This window comes from Metarhizium robertsii (genome assembly GCF_000187425.2).
Source record: "Metarhizium robertsii ARSEF 23 chromosome Unknown MAA_Scf_4, whole genome shotgun sequence".
NCBI classification, from domain to species: Eukaryota; Fungi; Ascomycota; class Sordariomycetes; order Hypocreales; family Clavicipitaceae; genus Metarhizium; species Metarhizium robertsii.
Window position 1 is genome coordinate 2,334,178 of NW_011942182.1, and position 13,671 is coordinate 2,347,848.

At 52.5% G+C, this 13,671-nt stretch overlaps 4 protein-coding genes across 4 annotated transcripts; 1 reads left to right on the forward strand and 3 right to left on the reverse strand.

Annotated features, from left to right (window-relative positions):
• Positions 1-1,531: 1,531 nt before the first annotated feature.
• Positions 1,532-1,993, reverse strand: MAA_11102 (adaptor protein complex AP-3 small subunit; the record flags this gene model as incomplete). Its single annotated transcript, XM_011413068.1, has 1 exon — positions 1,532-1,993. One exon carries the CDS (start codon positions 1,991-1,993, stop codon positions 1,532-1,534), a length of 462 nt encoding a protein of 153 aa, XP_011411370.1.
• A 357-nt stretch (positions 1,994-2,350) lies between these two features.
• Positions 2,351-4,288, forward strand: MAA_02845 (uncharacterized protein; the record flags this gene model as incomplete). The annotated part of the gene is made up of 1 exon (XM_007820843.1): positions 2,351-4,288. One exon carries the CDS (start codon positions 2,351-2,353, stop codon positions 4,286-4,288), a length of 1,938 nt encoding a protein of 645 aa, XP_007819034.1.
• A 1,523-nt stretch (positions 4,289-5,811) lies between these two features.
• MAA_02846 (transient receptor potential ion channel) lies at positions 5,812-8,141 on the reverse strand (the record flags this gene model as incomplete). Its single annotated transcript, XM_007820844.1, has 2 exons — positions 5,812-5,842; positions 5,902-8,141. 2 exons carry the CDS (start codon positions 8,139-8,141, stop codon positions 5,812-5,814), a joined length of 2,271 nt encoding a protein of 756 aa, XP_007819035.1.
• Positions 8,142-10,930: 2,789 nt separating this feature from the next.
• MAA_02847 (uncharacterized protein) lies at positions 10,931-13,489 on the reverse strand (the record flags this gene model as incomplete). Its single annotated transcript, XM_007820845.2, has 1 exon — positions 10,931-13,489. The coding sequence occupies one exon, from the start codon at positions 13,487-13,489 to the stop codon at positions 10,931-10,933; it is 2,559 nt and encodes an 852-aa protein (XP_007819036.2).
• Positions 13,490-13,671: the final 182 nt, after the last annotated feature.

Here is a 13,671-nt window from a genome sequence, read left to right on the forward strand (position 1 = left end):
AGTTTTCCTCACGTGTACTGAGCAGTTAGGGAGTAGCAATCGAGCGTCATCGCTAATCTCCGCCATCAGTCTCCAATAGTCATCCAGGGATCAATGTTCACGGGTCTACAAGTTACACCGCTCGCCCACGCTGATGACGGGGTTGGGGCTTGTGGTTGGGAATGGGGACGGAGACAAAAAAAAAAAAGTAAAAAAATCTTCGTTTCGGCCGAACCTAGCAGGCATATCCCTTCCGCTCAGGGCCCAGGAACTCTCGACACATGGGAGCAGGCATCTTTCTTACCGGTATGGAGACGTCAGACGGGTACGACGAGTCGAGCCACCTTTGCCGTGATATTGGCCAGACTTCATTCCCGCCTGCATGGGTATCAACATGGACTGGCTATCACGTTACAATATTATATTATACGGGGTGGGCGACTGAGTTGCTAGACTTACTTTGGCACTTGCCCGTCCCTCGTTTTGCGCTGTTAGTTGGAAAGCACCTCAGCACCTTGTCACCGCTTGTCAAACCGCACACCATGGATGGCATCGGCCATAACGGCCTGCTCATGTCCGTCCATCCCCATCCATGCTCCCCATGCTTCCCATGTTCCCCATGCTGCTCAGGGTCTCCAGGGCCCCAGGGTCCTTTGTCCTCACCCAGGTGCGTACTTGCTGTATGCATCACTCTACCTGACCTGACCCCCAACCGTTGACTTGGCAATCGACATTCGTCGCGCTGAAACACGTGGGGTAAGGTGTTGGTTTCCCTTTTTGATGGTGCTAGTGTCTAGGCTACTATTTCCTCCCGTATGTATGCTTCTGAGATTACAATGTCTCCAGGCTAACGTTTAGCCTGGGCTTCTGGCATCCAGCCAAACTGTTGACAGGTGGAGCATGAGCATACATACATCCACACATAGTTCGTGGTGGCAACCTCGATCCTCCATGTCATCTCACAAGCAAGGCATGGCGTACATATGCAATGCGCAATGCACAAAACGAAGCCGAACCATAGGAGCGCAATTTGGAGGAAAATTTTCAAGCGACGTCAACTGTCACCCAGCATGCTGCTTCAAAGGGACCTTGGGCTCCAGGCCTCGGGCTTCTCAGGCTTCTCAGGCTTCTCAGGCGCGGGGGGCTTTGGGCTTCAGGGCTTGGGCGTCGGGACTCGGGACTTGGGACTCTGACTCCTTCACATGGGCAGCACGGCTGTACGTATGTATGTATGTACTCCGTACATGAGCCGAAGATGAAGGGCCCATCTGAGTCATGCAGGCGGCCTTGCAGAGCCCGCGATGGCCAGGGCATGGAGGGCGCGGTTTCATTCTCGTTTCTCTTGCTCGCAGGAAGCCGGGGAAACGTCGACCGGATAACGAGGGCGGGCTTTTGGCGCTCACGAGCTGCGTCTTGGTCTTTGCATCGCACGACATGGTGGCTAGGGAACGGGACCAACAGTCGGCCCTGGCCGTCAATCAATGCATTGTGGGCTCTCCAGTAATTTCCCAGCAAGCCCCCGTTGCAGTGGGGATGGCGGCAGAGTTGCTCTCTAAGAATACCCTCGCGGCATAACATGGTCTTGCGACGAGGTCGAGGTCGAGGTCGAGGTCGACTCGAGGTCGTGCTCATGCTCATGCTCATGCTCACTGCTCGGCACCTCCATGTTTGAGCGGTAATGGCTGCCGTTGTGGGGCCGCCGGACTGGCTCGTTGCACTTGCACTTGCAGTCGAGAAGAGTTGGTGCTTTGGGCGTGGCCTCTGCGTGCGAGAGTCGAACAACGACTGGAATGCGCAGCGCTATGTTCCCACATTCCAAGGCCTGCCTCTGCCTGCGAATGCCCCAAATAACAACTTCGCTCCTGAGATCGGTTGCTAGCTGATCGCTGCCCGTTGCCGGGTGTTGTGCTGAGCCAATTGTTGCTACGGGATGCGATATGGCCAACAGGTTTTGCTTGCCCTCGGGCCATCCCAGCTTAGATTGATAGCTTCGGGCCACGACGGGAACTCCCATATTCCACTTGTTCCCAACTCCCTCCTCCTCCTCCTCCTCCTCTAATTTCCTAATCTATCAAGCCCTTTCCATTCTGCAGGCTTGATCAGTCTAAAAAAACAAGACGACTCTTTGTGCCTCATGGCATTGCTCTGTTTGCTCTGAGTCGCAAAGGTTGTCGTATGTCATATATATATGTATATATGTATATGTGTATATGCGGAACCTTTGGCCATCATCATCAACAACAACAACAACAGCAACAACAACAAACGACACATTACCCTTCAGCACCACACACAACATCACACGCCGCAACGATACCCTCATTGGCAACACCAACACCAAAGCCACAACCCCAGCCCTTTGGTCCTCAAGATGGCCTTTTGGACTGTTCCATACCGGGCCGAGGCGGTCGATACAAATCGGGACCCCAGCATGTATTGGGAGGATATCAACAGCGCCAGTACCGATGACGCCCACAACGATTTCTTTGGCCAGTTCGTCGACTTTGATGCCGATGGTACCGTTACGGCCACGACCGACAATGACTTCAACACGGTGCCAGCTTCTATGCCCGGCGTGCCAGAGTCTATGCTCTTAATGGGGGACCGTACTGTCGCAACCCTAGAAAGCGCCGTCTCATCCTGCGTTTCGTCCGCCGATGAGTTTGACTTCCTCTCTAGCAGCTCTCGCATTGGCCCAACTGCCTCGGCCGCCAGTCACGAAATCGACCCCAAGGACCTCACGTTAAGTGCCGATGAACTTGCTCATCCATCTCAGCAGCAGTTTGACTATCTCGGGAGAGGATCCATGTCCGAGGCAGACCTCAGCAGACTTGAGAGTATTTCTCTGCATTCGCCGCAGAGACCGCAGAATACAACGTCGTCAGATACACCCTCTCCAAAACCTCCCAACACCGATGCCCGGAAGCCCAAGAAGTTTGTGGAAGCCTTGTCTTCCACAATAAGAAAGGCAACAAATTTGCGACGAAATAGGAAAGCAGCCGCTGTGCCCCGGCAGGTATCACCACCACAAGAACATCTACAGCCTCTGAAGATACCTAAGCAAAGGCGAGGAAGAGGCCGAGCTGTGACGCAGGGCAATCTACCCGTATCTCCTCCACTTCAACAGCAAGAACAAGCTACTCCCCATTTCATCCATGGGCAGTGTGATGACCCCTTCAACGACACCGCTCTTCTGCCGCCTGGAGGTGTCAATCTTCAGTATTATGGGCAGGTTGCTCCGGATACCCCCGTAGAATCTCCAGGTGTAAAGAACGAACCTAATCAGAGTCATTTCCAAGTCGATATGGCTTGGCAACATCACCATCATCCCCACCATCATCATCAACAGCAACAGCATCCTCCTCCTCCTCCTCACCCTCACCCTCACCCTCACCATCATCAGCAGCAGCAACAGCAGCATCAGCATCAGCATCAGCATCATCATCAACAGCAGCAGCATCATCAACAGCAGCAGCAGCAGCAACACCAGATGCATTGGACAGGCACCGGAGGCGAGTATATCACCAGCCAGGAGGCCGGTTGGTGGACCCCGAATATGATGAGTCAAGGACCAAACGATTTTTCTCATCACCAGAGGAGTGCTAGTGTTCATGTTATGGGGCATGGCCAGCACACAGGGATGCCATATGACTACGGAGCTATTGCCGACACCAGCACGGGTGGGCTTATGATTCACATGCCTCAGCCTCGAGGCTCACAGTCATCTGTGGTCAATGACTTGACAGTCAACGCCCAGACGTTTCTTCCACCGCCACCCCCCATTCCTCAGGCTATAGGGCAGAAGATGCCTGGTTCAGAGAGATCTCATCGCCCTCCCAAGGCCAAGTCGTCTGGAGCAAGACACTTGTCTTGCTCCCCTGTGCGAAAACAGCGAGGGCCATCATCTTCGCCGACACCAGCGGATCAGTCTGCTGTCCCCCGATCTCGCCACAGCTCTGGGGCATCTGTGTCATCGTTAAGGAGCAGCTCCGGCCGTCTCCCTGCCAGCATGCCTGGCACCCCATGTAGTGTTCGCAAACGCCGCTCTCGAGATATCAGTGGCTCAAACAGCGCCACGTCTTTGGGTGGTAGCGACGGAGCCAGCGGGATCGGTTTCGTCAACTTTACACCAAATGACGGCAGTGTGCTCATGACAGGCGTCGCCCCCAGTGGAAGTTCCAAGACAAAGGCGCGCCGTGAAAAGGAAGCCCAGGATCGACGCAGACGCCTTAGCGAGGCAGCCATTAAAGCTGTAGCCGCCGCTGGGGGAGATGTTGACAAATTAATAGAGCAGGGGTTTGCTTTTTGAACCTGGAGGCGAATGATAAATGCTGTACTACGAACTTGCGATAATGGTTGATGGATATTTTTTCACAGCGACAACGAGCGTCTCATGAGACGAAACGGCGTTGAGGAGTCAAAACGAACAACACTCAAACAACACGATGACGAATACCAATCATTTCAGAGGACATTTCCTCACGATTTGGGTCACTGATATCGGAGGAATGATACGAATATCAAGTCAATGAAACGATGTCTACCCCACCTACACTATCAACCCGATCCATTTCATATCATGTTGTTAACTCTACTTGATTTTGTTTCCCTTTTCTTTCCATCCAAACCTGTTAAAATTCTCTTTTCTGCCTTCTTTCACCCATACATCTCTGTATACGTCATCCCTGGAAGTCACGTACTTGAAAATGGGCATAATACCTTTCTTCTAACATGTACCAACCTTGCCTGCCAATGAAGTTTTGTACGCCCCATGGCTTCTTGCTTCCCCTTTGTCTAAATTTTTTTTCCTTGCCGAAATTTCTACTGGCCCAACTGGCAAGCCATTTTCTTCATGTAGCGGGACGAGAAGCAAGAAGCGATGATGATGAGATACAAGTCTCTTTGTATGAGTAAGGTGGTTATTATAGTGAGCATAAGAGTAGCACAGACACTTAATATCTATAATATTCAACACAACATTGCACCCTTTTCTACGCGCAACACGCCGCGCGCCAAGGAGCGTAGTAACGTGTAAGTAAATGAGGCCCTTTTTCGTCTCTGAATCCGCTTGTGCACACCCTCACTTGCATGTGAGCCGAACAGAATAGAATAAATAGTTTCTTTCATACTAAGGTGTATACAGCTAGAGTCTACTTCTCCAGCCTAGGTTGTGATGTTTCCCCATCTTTATGCTCGGCCCAAAGTAATCCTAGCCAACCAAACCCCGTTGGCCAAACACAAAAATCAGAGCCAGTACCACTGACGATTCCCTCCCAATACAGATATGTACACTCGCAGGAAACAGCCGACCAAGAGAAAATAAAATGAAACCAAGAGCTCGCGGGAGGGACCATCGAGACCGTCATATGACAGATAGTATACGGAGTCTACCATAGTCCTTTTCCACATTATCATCAGTACGCCATCATGCCTCCCTAGGCAGGAATTAAAAAACAAAAGCGACATTAACAGGGGAATAAAGAAAGAAAAAGGTCAAAATGAAATATACGTGGTAAAGGGACAGAAAATCCCGACGTGCCGTAGCCTCCCTTAATAATTGCTGATGCGATGCAGTACGGAGCTCCATTCTTGACTCAGGGGTATGTATGCGCATACACCGCGCTCGCTGTGTGGAGTGTATTCGTCAACTATCCAATGGCTACCGTCAGAATATAACACGGAAGTGACGGCCGTTGCAAATATTCATCAACCATTAGTAGTGGTGGTTGCTTGTGATTGTAAAAACTTTCAAACGCTGATAATGGAATGACTGTGGAGATGGCTGGGGTATTCCCTGCCTCTCCTTCTTTAAGATATGTTTCCTTTTGATTTTTACTCGTAGCCTGCGCCACGCTGCCAGGGACTATTCAGAAACTTGTTAGACGGGACATACCATTCCGTGTTATACAGGAGTCCACTTACCTAGACGTGTTTTGTGATCGGTATCCCGGAGCCGGGCTCGAACTCTGGTTGGGTCGCTGCGCCGCGGCAGATCCACTGCGGTTGTAGGGGCTTGGTGACCCGGAGCGGAAGGGGCTCTCGGGTCGCGGGCCTGCCGGGAAAAGCGGCATAGACGGATTGACAGGCGACCGAGGTCCCTGCTGTCCTTGGAAAGAGTGCTGAGAAGCCGCAGCAGAAGGATTCTGGCCAGCAGCCCGGCGACGAAGGTCCTCGGACGAGAAAGACTCGTTGTCATCCTCCAAATCCATGTGAGCCTTGTATCCTCCAGCCTTGTCACCTCGGGCAGTAGCGGCAAGAGCATCCAGCTCAGTGGTGGTAGTCAGGTGCGTTTGAGACTTCATAAACGAAGCTCGGTCGTCGGCCATGTACTGGTAGCGAGCATCGGGGTTCTTGCGGATCAAGGAGACCGTAGTAGAGATAATAACCATCAGGAGTAAGATGAGCGCAAAAACTGCGTTTAGGACAAAGAGAACGACTCCGACGACTCCGACTACCAGTTGAGGGGCTCCAAATACATTAGAGAAGATCAGCAGGAAGATAGCGTTGAGGAAATTGACGACGCAGATGGCGATATTGAACGAATTAGTGGGCTTGTCCATCCAAGGTCGAAGAACTGACGCTGCGATGAGAGCAGCAGCCTCGATGATGACGAAACCAACGGCTTGGGCTACTCCGCTCTTCTGAGCAAAGGCAACGAACATGGCCTTGACTAGAGTGTACACCAAAACTGGAACAATAAAATAGTATGCAGAGGCGCGGAATTGGATGTAGAGGAATCCCCACTTATTGAGAGCCTGAGGGTCAGAGAATAAAATGTAGGCAGGGTTGCGGTGCATAGCCACAGAACGGCGAGCGATACGGATAACCTTGGTTGCGCCCCAGGCCAGCGTGGCGGCCAGACCGAAGAAGAAGAAAACAGCAAGCACAACCTCGGCCGCCGAGTCGACTTGAGTAAACTCCCAAAGGCAAAGGATGGCCATCTGAGGGAAACCGATAAGAGCCACACGGAAGAGAATGCCCTTCAAGACGGTGAACCAGCCATTTCGGAACTCGAGGAAAGTATCGCTGTCTATCCACTTTTGCTTTACAGCGAGCTCGCAAATCCCCTTGAAGCTGGCAACAGCCAGAATGGTGAAGACGACGAAGATGCAGAAGAAGGTTAACCCAGTCATGAACAGGTTGGTGGTTTCGATCTTGGAGCGGAACGCTACACGCTGAATTCCATAAACGATATAAGCACCGGAGGAGGTCATGATGTTGCCTCGCTTAATGAGGTTGCTGGCGGCGGCGACAACGGGCCTGGGCATCATAGCGGCGCCACGCCTGAAAAGACTGAGGCTGTGGCCCGTAAAGTCTAGGCCACGCTTCTCAACCTGAACAGAGACGGTGGTAAGGGTATCGAAAATAGTGGACGGGGTACCTCCAGTAGCCCGCTGATACCAAGTGAAAATGGTCTGCATGAATCCGACCTTGATAATACCCATCGACCATTGGAAATCCTGGGTCCAGGACTGAACAATGGGTGGTAAGTGAACACCGGTGAGACCAAGGATAGCCTGTCCTTGAAAATAGCCGAAGAGCGAGAGCGAGTTAGCTGCAACGTGAGCGGCCGTGTTGGAGTGTCCAAGACCATTGACAACAGCAGAGGAAATCAGGGCCAGACCAGCAATAATAGCGGTGGCCCACTTGACTCCCAATAAGTCAACCGTCTTTCCGTTTGAAATGTCGGCCTCGACACAGGCAATGCTGCGAGGGTTGTCAGTCTTGGTCAAGTTGATCTGGACACGAACGGTGGCATCCAAGTCGGGAATGCTGTAAGCGATGCCGGGGATCTGCTTGGCAGCATCGGCTGGGACGGGCAAGTTGAAGGCGAAGGGAATCTTTCCGGCAACCATGGGACACAGACCACCCAGCTTCATCTCACAAGGATCAACAGTCTTCCTCAGAAAAGTGTAACCATAGGCGGAAATAGCGAGGTCGAAAAGAACGTAGCCCTGGACGGATGACGTGGCGACAACCTCAACGGTCGCAGAGTTATTGTTTGGGGTGTAGACAACATTAAAAAGACTGGCAGTAAAACTTGAGTCGTCCTGGCAATTATTGAGAGAATTAGACACGAGCATGTCCTCGCCGGCAACCGGGGAAAGCATCGTGGCCATGGAGGCCAGGAGCAACAGCGGCGCTTTGAGAAGCGACCGCATTTTGACAGTGGTCGAGTGATGTCGTAAAGAGAGGAAAATTCGGAGTTGCGGCCAATACAATCAATCGGCGCTGCCCACTCTAAGTGGCGTCGTCGTCTTCGTCCTGCGAAACGGCTCACTGTTTAGTCGTAGAAAGAGTTCATGTGCTGAGGGCTGCCAGGTTTGAATTAACGAGGCAAACGGAAGGTCGGTCGGTGGGCCAGTTCGGATCAATAGGTGGGATGCTGATCGGGTTGAGTCGACGACCGAGAGAGCCTGTCGCAACTATATCGTCTGCAAGCGAATGACCTCTACCAGAGATGAGGCGACGAGGAGAGAAAACGATGACGGCAGACGGCGATGGGTGATGTCGGAGCGAGGGGAATAAAGAGTGACCGATCCGAGCAAACACGTCGTTGCACGAAGACGCCGAGAGTAGCGAATGAAATGGGGCGGTGAAACGAAGGCCTTGTCCAGACAAGATTGTCAGGGAAGGCGACAGTCGACCGCAAGAAGGGGGCGATGGGCGAGGTTGAAGTTGGAGATGGCTGTCGCGACAATGAAAAACGAGCCAAGTGATGGAGGAGGAGACGAGGCACTTGGGTTGTGATGAGGGAAAGGAGCCACGAAGAGAGGGTGGGTTCGGGAACAGGACATGGAGTGGAGGAAGCATTGTGCAGACATGGAGGGTTTCCGGCGGCTCGTCGTCAGTCGGTGGAGATGACTTTGAGAGCCAGAGTGACCAGAACCCTGACGTTTCCGGGCGGGCAGTGCTGAAGGGCCTTCTGGGCTCTCTGGGCGCGGGGGGGGATTCGAGGGAGATGGGAAGAGATGTGGCAGGCGGCAGGGGTGCTGGCCCCACAGCGGGTGGGGCGTGGCCGTCTTGAGCAAATGGCGAGCGTGCAGTCTCTGGCTAGCAGTGATCCGGTCTGATTTCCATTTGACTACTTAGGTACTAGTCGTAGTACTTTCTTATAGGGTTTGAGGCCAAGGCCAAAAGGCAAAGGCCAAGGCTAACATGAAGGCAAAGGGGGGCTTGGGGGACGGCCAAGCGGTGCAGAATTGGAAGCATACATGTTGACGCCGCGCGGGAACTCTGTGCTGGTTGCCCGGGAGCAACTCAACTGGACGATTTGGGCGCCGGGCAGAGTGCCAGCCGCGCGGGGCGCCATCGGCCGTGCAGGAACGTCGTGCCGCGTACTATTTTTGCAGATGACGCAGGTACCATGGCCCAGTTGGCTGAACCCCTGACTTTTGTTCCCAGTGGGCGGGCTGGAGGACACGAGCCAGTTGTCACGGCGGCAAACCCGACTCAATGTTGCCTCAATTCGTTTGTCTTTGCTGGTCGCATCTCGTAATAGGGCCAGGGCCTACTCCGTATACGCAGCCGAGGGCTGAGTGCGCAACAGTGACAAATCCTGCAGCGTGGTACGGCGTGACGAAGCTCGTCGTGCAGTCCTCTGGGCGCTCTTGGTCTCGTACTCCGTACGGTACATCATTTACTTTTGCATTGGCAAGAATGGATCACCTCGTACTCGTAGTAGTAATACGCACTCTAATGCGCACCCATTCCACTCTGCTTGGCGGGCCAGAATGCCGAGACTCTAGAACCACGGCGCCCGGCGGCGACATGGCCACGAATTGCCCGACGTTTACGTTTGGCAACAACTGTAGCCAAAACAAAACATGAACAAGATGCCAGCAGTCGAACCCTGCCAGCGCCCGTTTTCAGGGACACGCAACACCATCTAAAACCGGCACCGTCTGGCCTCGCCCAGGGACCAGCGGCTCCGGCTCAGGGAGCACCAAGCGACTGCATTGTGTCAGGGTTTCCAGGTTACAGGCTCCGTCTCGTCTTGTTTCTGGGGAGCCTGACGGCTTGTCACTGCACATGTGCGGCGAAGCAATTTTCCACCAGCCTTGGCGCCGAGAGGAGTAGTAATACTACTACTACTGCTAGTATCAGCACCGTTGTCATCAATTAGAACCCAGCCAAGCCCGCGTCGAGCCCATCATCGAGTGAGCAACTACGGAGTACAGCCTTTCAAATCACACTCCGTGCCGCCACACCAGTCTTTTGTTATGACTCGGTCGCATTTGCGCCTGCAGCAGACACTGGCATGCAAAACGCGCGCTCAAGCAGACGACGGACCAACAGCTGGCGCTACCAGCCGTCGTCACGTGATGGGCTGTCATCCCCCAAGCCTAGCAGCGTCGAGCATTGGCTGACATACTACTACGACTAGTACTTTCGTTCTAAATATACGTGAAGCCGTTCGTCTCTTCAAACGCAGCCCTCATCAAAGGCCGCGGCGCGCCCAAAACACAGCCAGTGTCTCACCAACCAAGGCGCCCCTCCCGTCGGTGCCGTGGCCCGTCACATGCGCACCCATCAGGGAAGGGCCTTTCACCAGCAGCCCCGAAAGCATGGCATTCCCTGTTCCTCTACCTGCACTGTCTCGAATTGCTGTCGGCCCGCTTGGAGCGTTTACATTTGATCGGCCATCCTGAGTTGGAGTGCGTGGGATGTGCATCACGTTGTGTGCCCACTGTCGTCATCAGAGTGTGTCATCTTATCCAGCGGAAAACACATGACGCTACTTATAGAGGAATACGTATTAAATCGTGCAGTAATCTCCCACGTGTGAAAATCTCTGCCAAGTCTTTCGATCCATCCGTCGCCATTGAATCATCGAGAAAACCAGCTAGCTGGCCGATACTTATGGCTGTATATATTCAAGAAATACGAATCATCTAATGCATGCGTCATCCATTTGTTCCTCCATGTAGGGGTGAAGCCATGCTCACGTCTACAGCATATCCCACTGTGTATTCCACGGTTGATTCCGCTGTGAATAATCAACACCATGCTTGTACGAACTCGTCAGCTCCTCCTGATCTATCCCGCAGTGTATTTGTCCATCCCGGCCCTGAAACCATCCCAGACCATAAGTCTTGCCATCATCCAGCTTCCTCACCATCTCGGTATTACTCAACTTTTCCGTTCCCACAAAGTCATACAGCATCTTGCTTTGATGAATATATGCCAACACGGATGAGATTGTGTTGGGCTGTCGTGGTAAGAAAGGGTGGCGTCGCCGGACAAAGACGATACAAGACACGACGCTCATGTACAAGAGGATAAACATGGCGATGCCAAAAGAAACGTAAAATGAATGAATCGTCTCTTGTCCAGAGTTGATTAGTTTGCCTCTGCCCTCATCAACATTGCCATCGCCGTTGAGTAGAAAATCCTTGCCGTCAACCGTGGCCAGACCGGTCACGAGAATGGTCAAGAACTCGGCAATGACACTGCCAAAGCCAACAAGGAACATGACTGTATGACCATTCAAGAGCGCCTTGATGGGGAGATAGCCGAACGGCATGGCCGTGTAATCCAACGTCAACAGGACTGACGGCGCATGCCTCTTGGATAGTATGTAGTAAGGCTCCATCATCCGAACGGCGGTTTCTAAAGAATTCCAGCTCATTTTGAGACAGACTGCTACAGCCGTCACAAACCAAGGCGCCTTGTCCGAGACAACATCTGCTTCAGTGAAAAGGAAAGCCGGGATGAATCCCATAAAGCCCCATAGGGCGATGGCAAATGGGATAAACCCAGCCAAACGCAACATCAACGGGTGAGGATTTTCTGATAGATGTACATCTTCATATCTCTCCCTTTCTTGCGAAGTCGCTGGATTCTCATTGTCAGGCGCCAGCGATGAATTTCGCAACATGTATCGATTATATTTCAACTTTTGGTGAATATCTTTGTGCTTGGCCGTATCCATGTCTTTGAAGTCCATCAGTATGTGGCTCACAACGGCCATAGAAGCCAGACCAGCAATGCCCTGCACATCGGACAGTAACCCGGTACGTCTGCTCTGCAGCAAAAATAGCAGGCCAATGCCTGCCGCGGAGCACACAGCCAGTGTTGAAGTCAAAAGTCGTGACCATGCCGGGGAAAAATGCAGATATTTATCGTCATTTGGGTGGTTCATTCTCTCCTCTCGACTGGGTGAAAGTACAACCGATGCAGACGCAAATGTCGGAACAAGAGAAATAGCCAGGGTGGTTGCAATCGATGAAAGAGCAACAGCATAGTGTCCCAGGGTTAATGCTCGAAAGGGCCGAAAGAAACTAAAGCTCGTCACATAGTCCACATTCATAGACTCTGCCGCCAACGCGCCGCCTGGCTTGGATAGTTGGTAAAATGCCTCCAGGCGTCTAACTTCAAAATCGATGAATTGCCACAACACCCCGTAAACGACGGCGGAGAGAGTAGGCGCAAATTTCACTGCAAAATAGAGGCCAGGCTTGACATCGCTGGGCTTCTGGAACTGTAACAGAGGTGTTGTCGAGTATTTTCGAAAGAGAACCTCTTGCATGACAGCCAGGGCGACAGAAAGTAAGACCATCGTGGTGAGATAAGGCCATCGCATGGACCACGGTTTCCAATTTGGCTGGGGATAAAATATTTGTGTTTGCTGTCCTTTGCTGGCGACCGTACTTCGCCGGCTGTCGGGGTCCCAGAGCATGTTTGATCCTTCAAAATTGCTGAGATCTGTTGGTGCCGTCTCGAGGACAACTTCGATCACCTCTCCTCGCCGGTTGGCCTCATCTTGACCCTTGAACTGAATAGTCTCGTTTCTTGTCAAAAGTTTGGTTGACTTGCGCCGCGTAAATGATCTGGTGAGGCTCCGCTTAATTGATGTCGGGCTGGACAAAAGCTCCATGTCCCGAAGCGTGGAATCTGGTCGAAAGCCTTGACCTATTCCGCCTGTAAGGTTTCCATTCGCTTCCTGTCGCTGTAGACTTCTGATAAATTCAACATCATGGGTGGTCATTGGCCCCATAGCAGATGTAATGTCGACTGCTGGCGGTACCATCTCGTCCTCTTGTGCAATCATATCGTACCGTGCAATAGTGCCCATAGGCGCCGCTGATTGGAGCAGAGACAGGTCATAGCCTTCCTCCTGCATGCTCTCTGATGTAGTCTGCCTTCTCGAAGAGCGATAGCTGGGCCTGCGTGTGCTGATGGAGTGCATTCTCGTCGGCGGAGTGGCTGATATACTAGACACCGGTGCATATCCTCCGCCGTAACCAAACGAGCCAGCCCAAACAGAATCGAGCGCATAGCTGTGACCGCCATCATCATACCCTGGGGGATTTAATATGTCTTGTTCAAATTGTGAAGAAACAAACGAGTCCTGAGTTCGCAGCTCATGCATCCGCGAAGAACCATGGTAGTAGGCATGATTGGTATCGCTCAACGGAGAAGCAGTTGACAATCGCCAGCCGTTATGTTGGCCCGAGGGAGCTCCTTGGCGCAAGGGTTCTTTGCCCATACGGTTATGAGCCTCCATAATCCAAAGGTATCACCATGTCGGGCAAAACAGCCAGGCCACAATCGCAAGCAAGGGTGTCTGGCGGGTCAGAGGCACGCTGCAGGAACAGTGCAACAATGGCAGGGCAAGACACGGGGAGAAGCCGATTACTAGTCGCAGAACCGCGGGTGCAGGTGTAAGTAAGACAATCGGCGCAAACT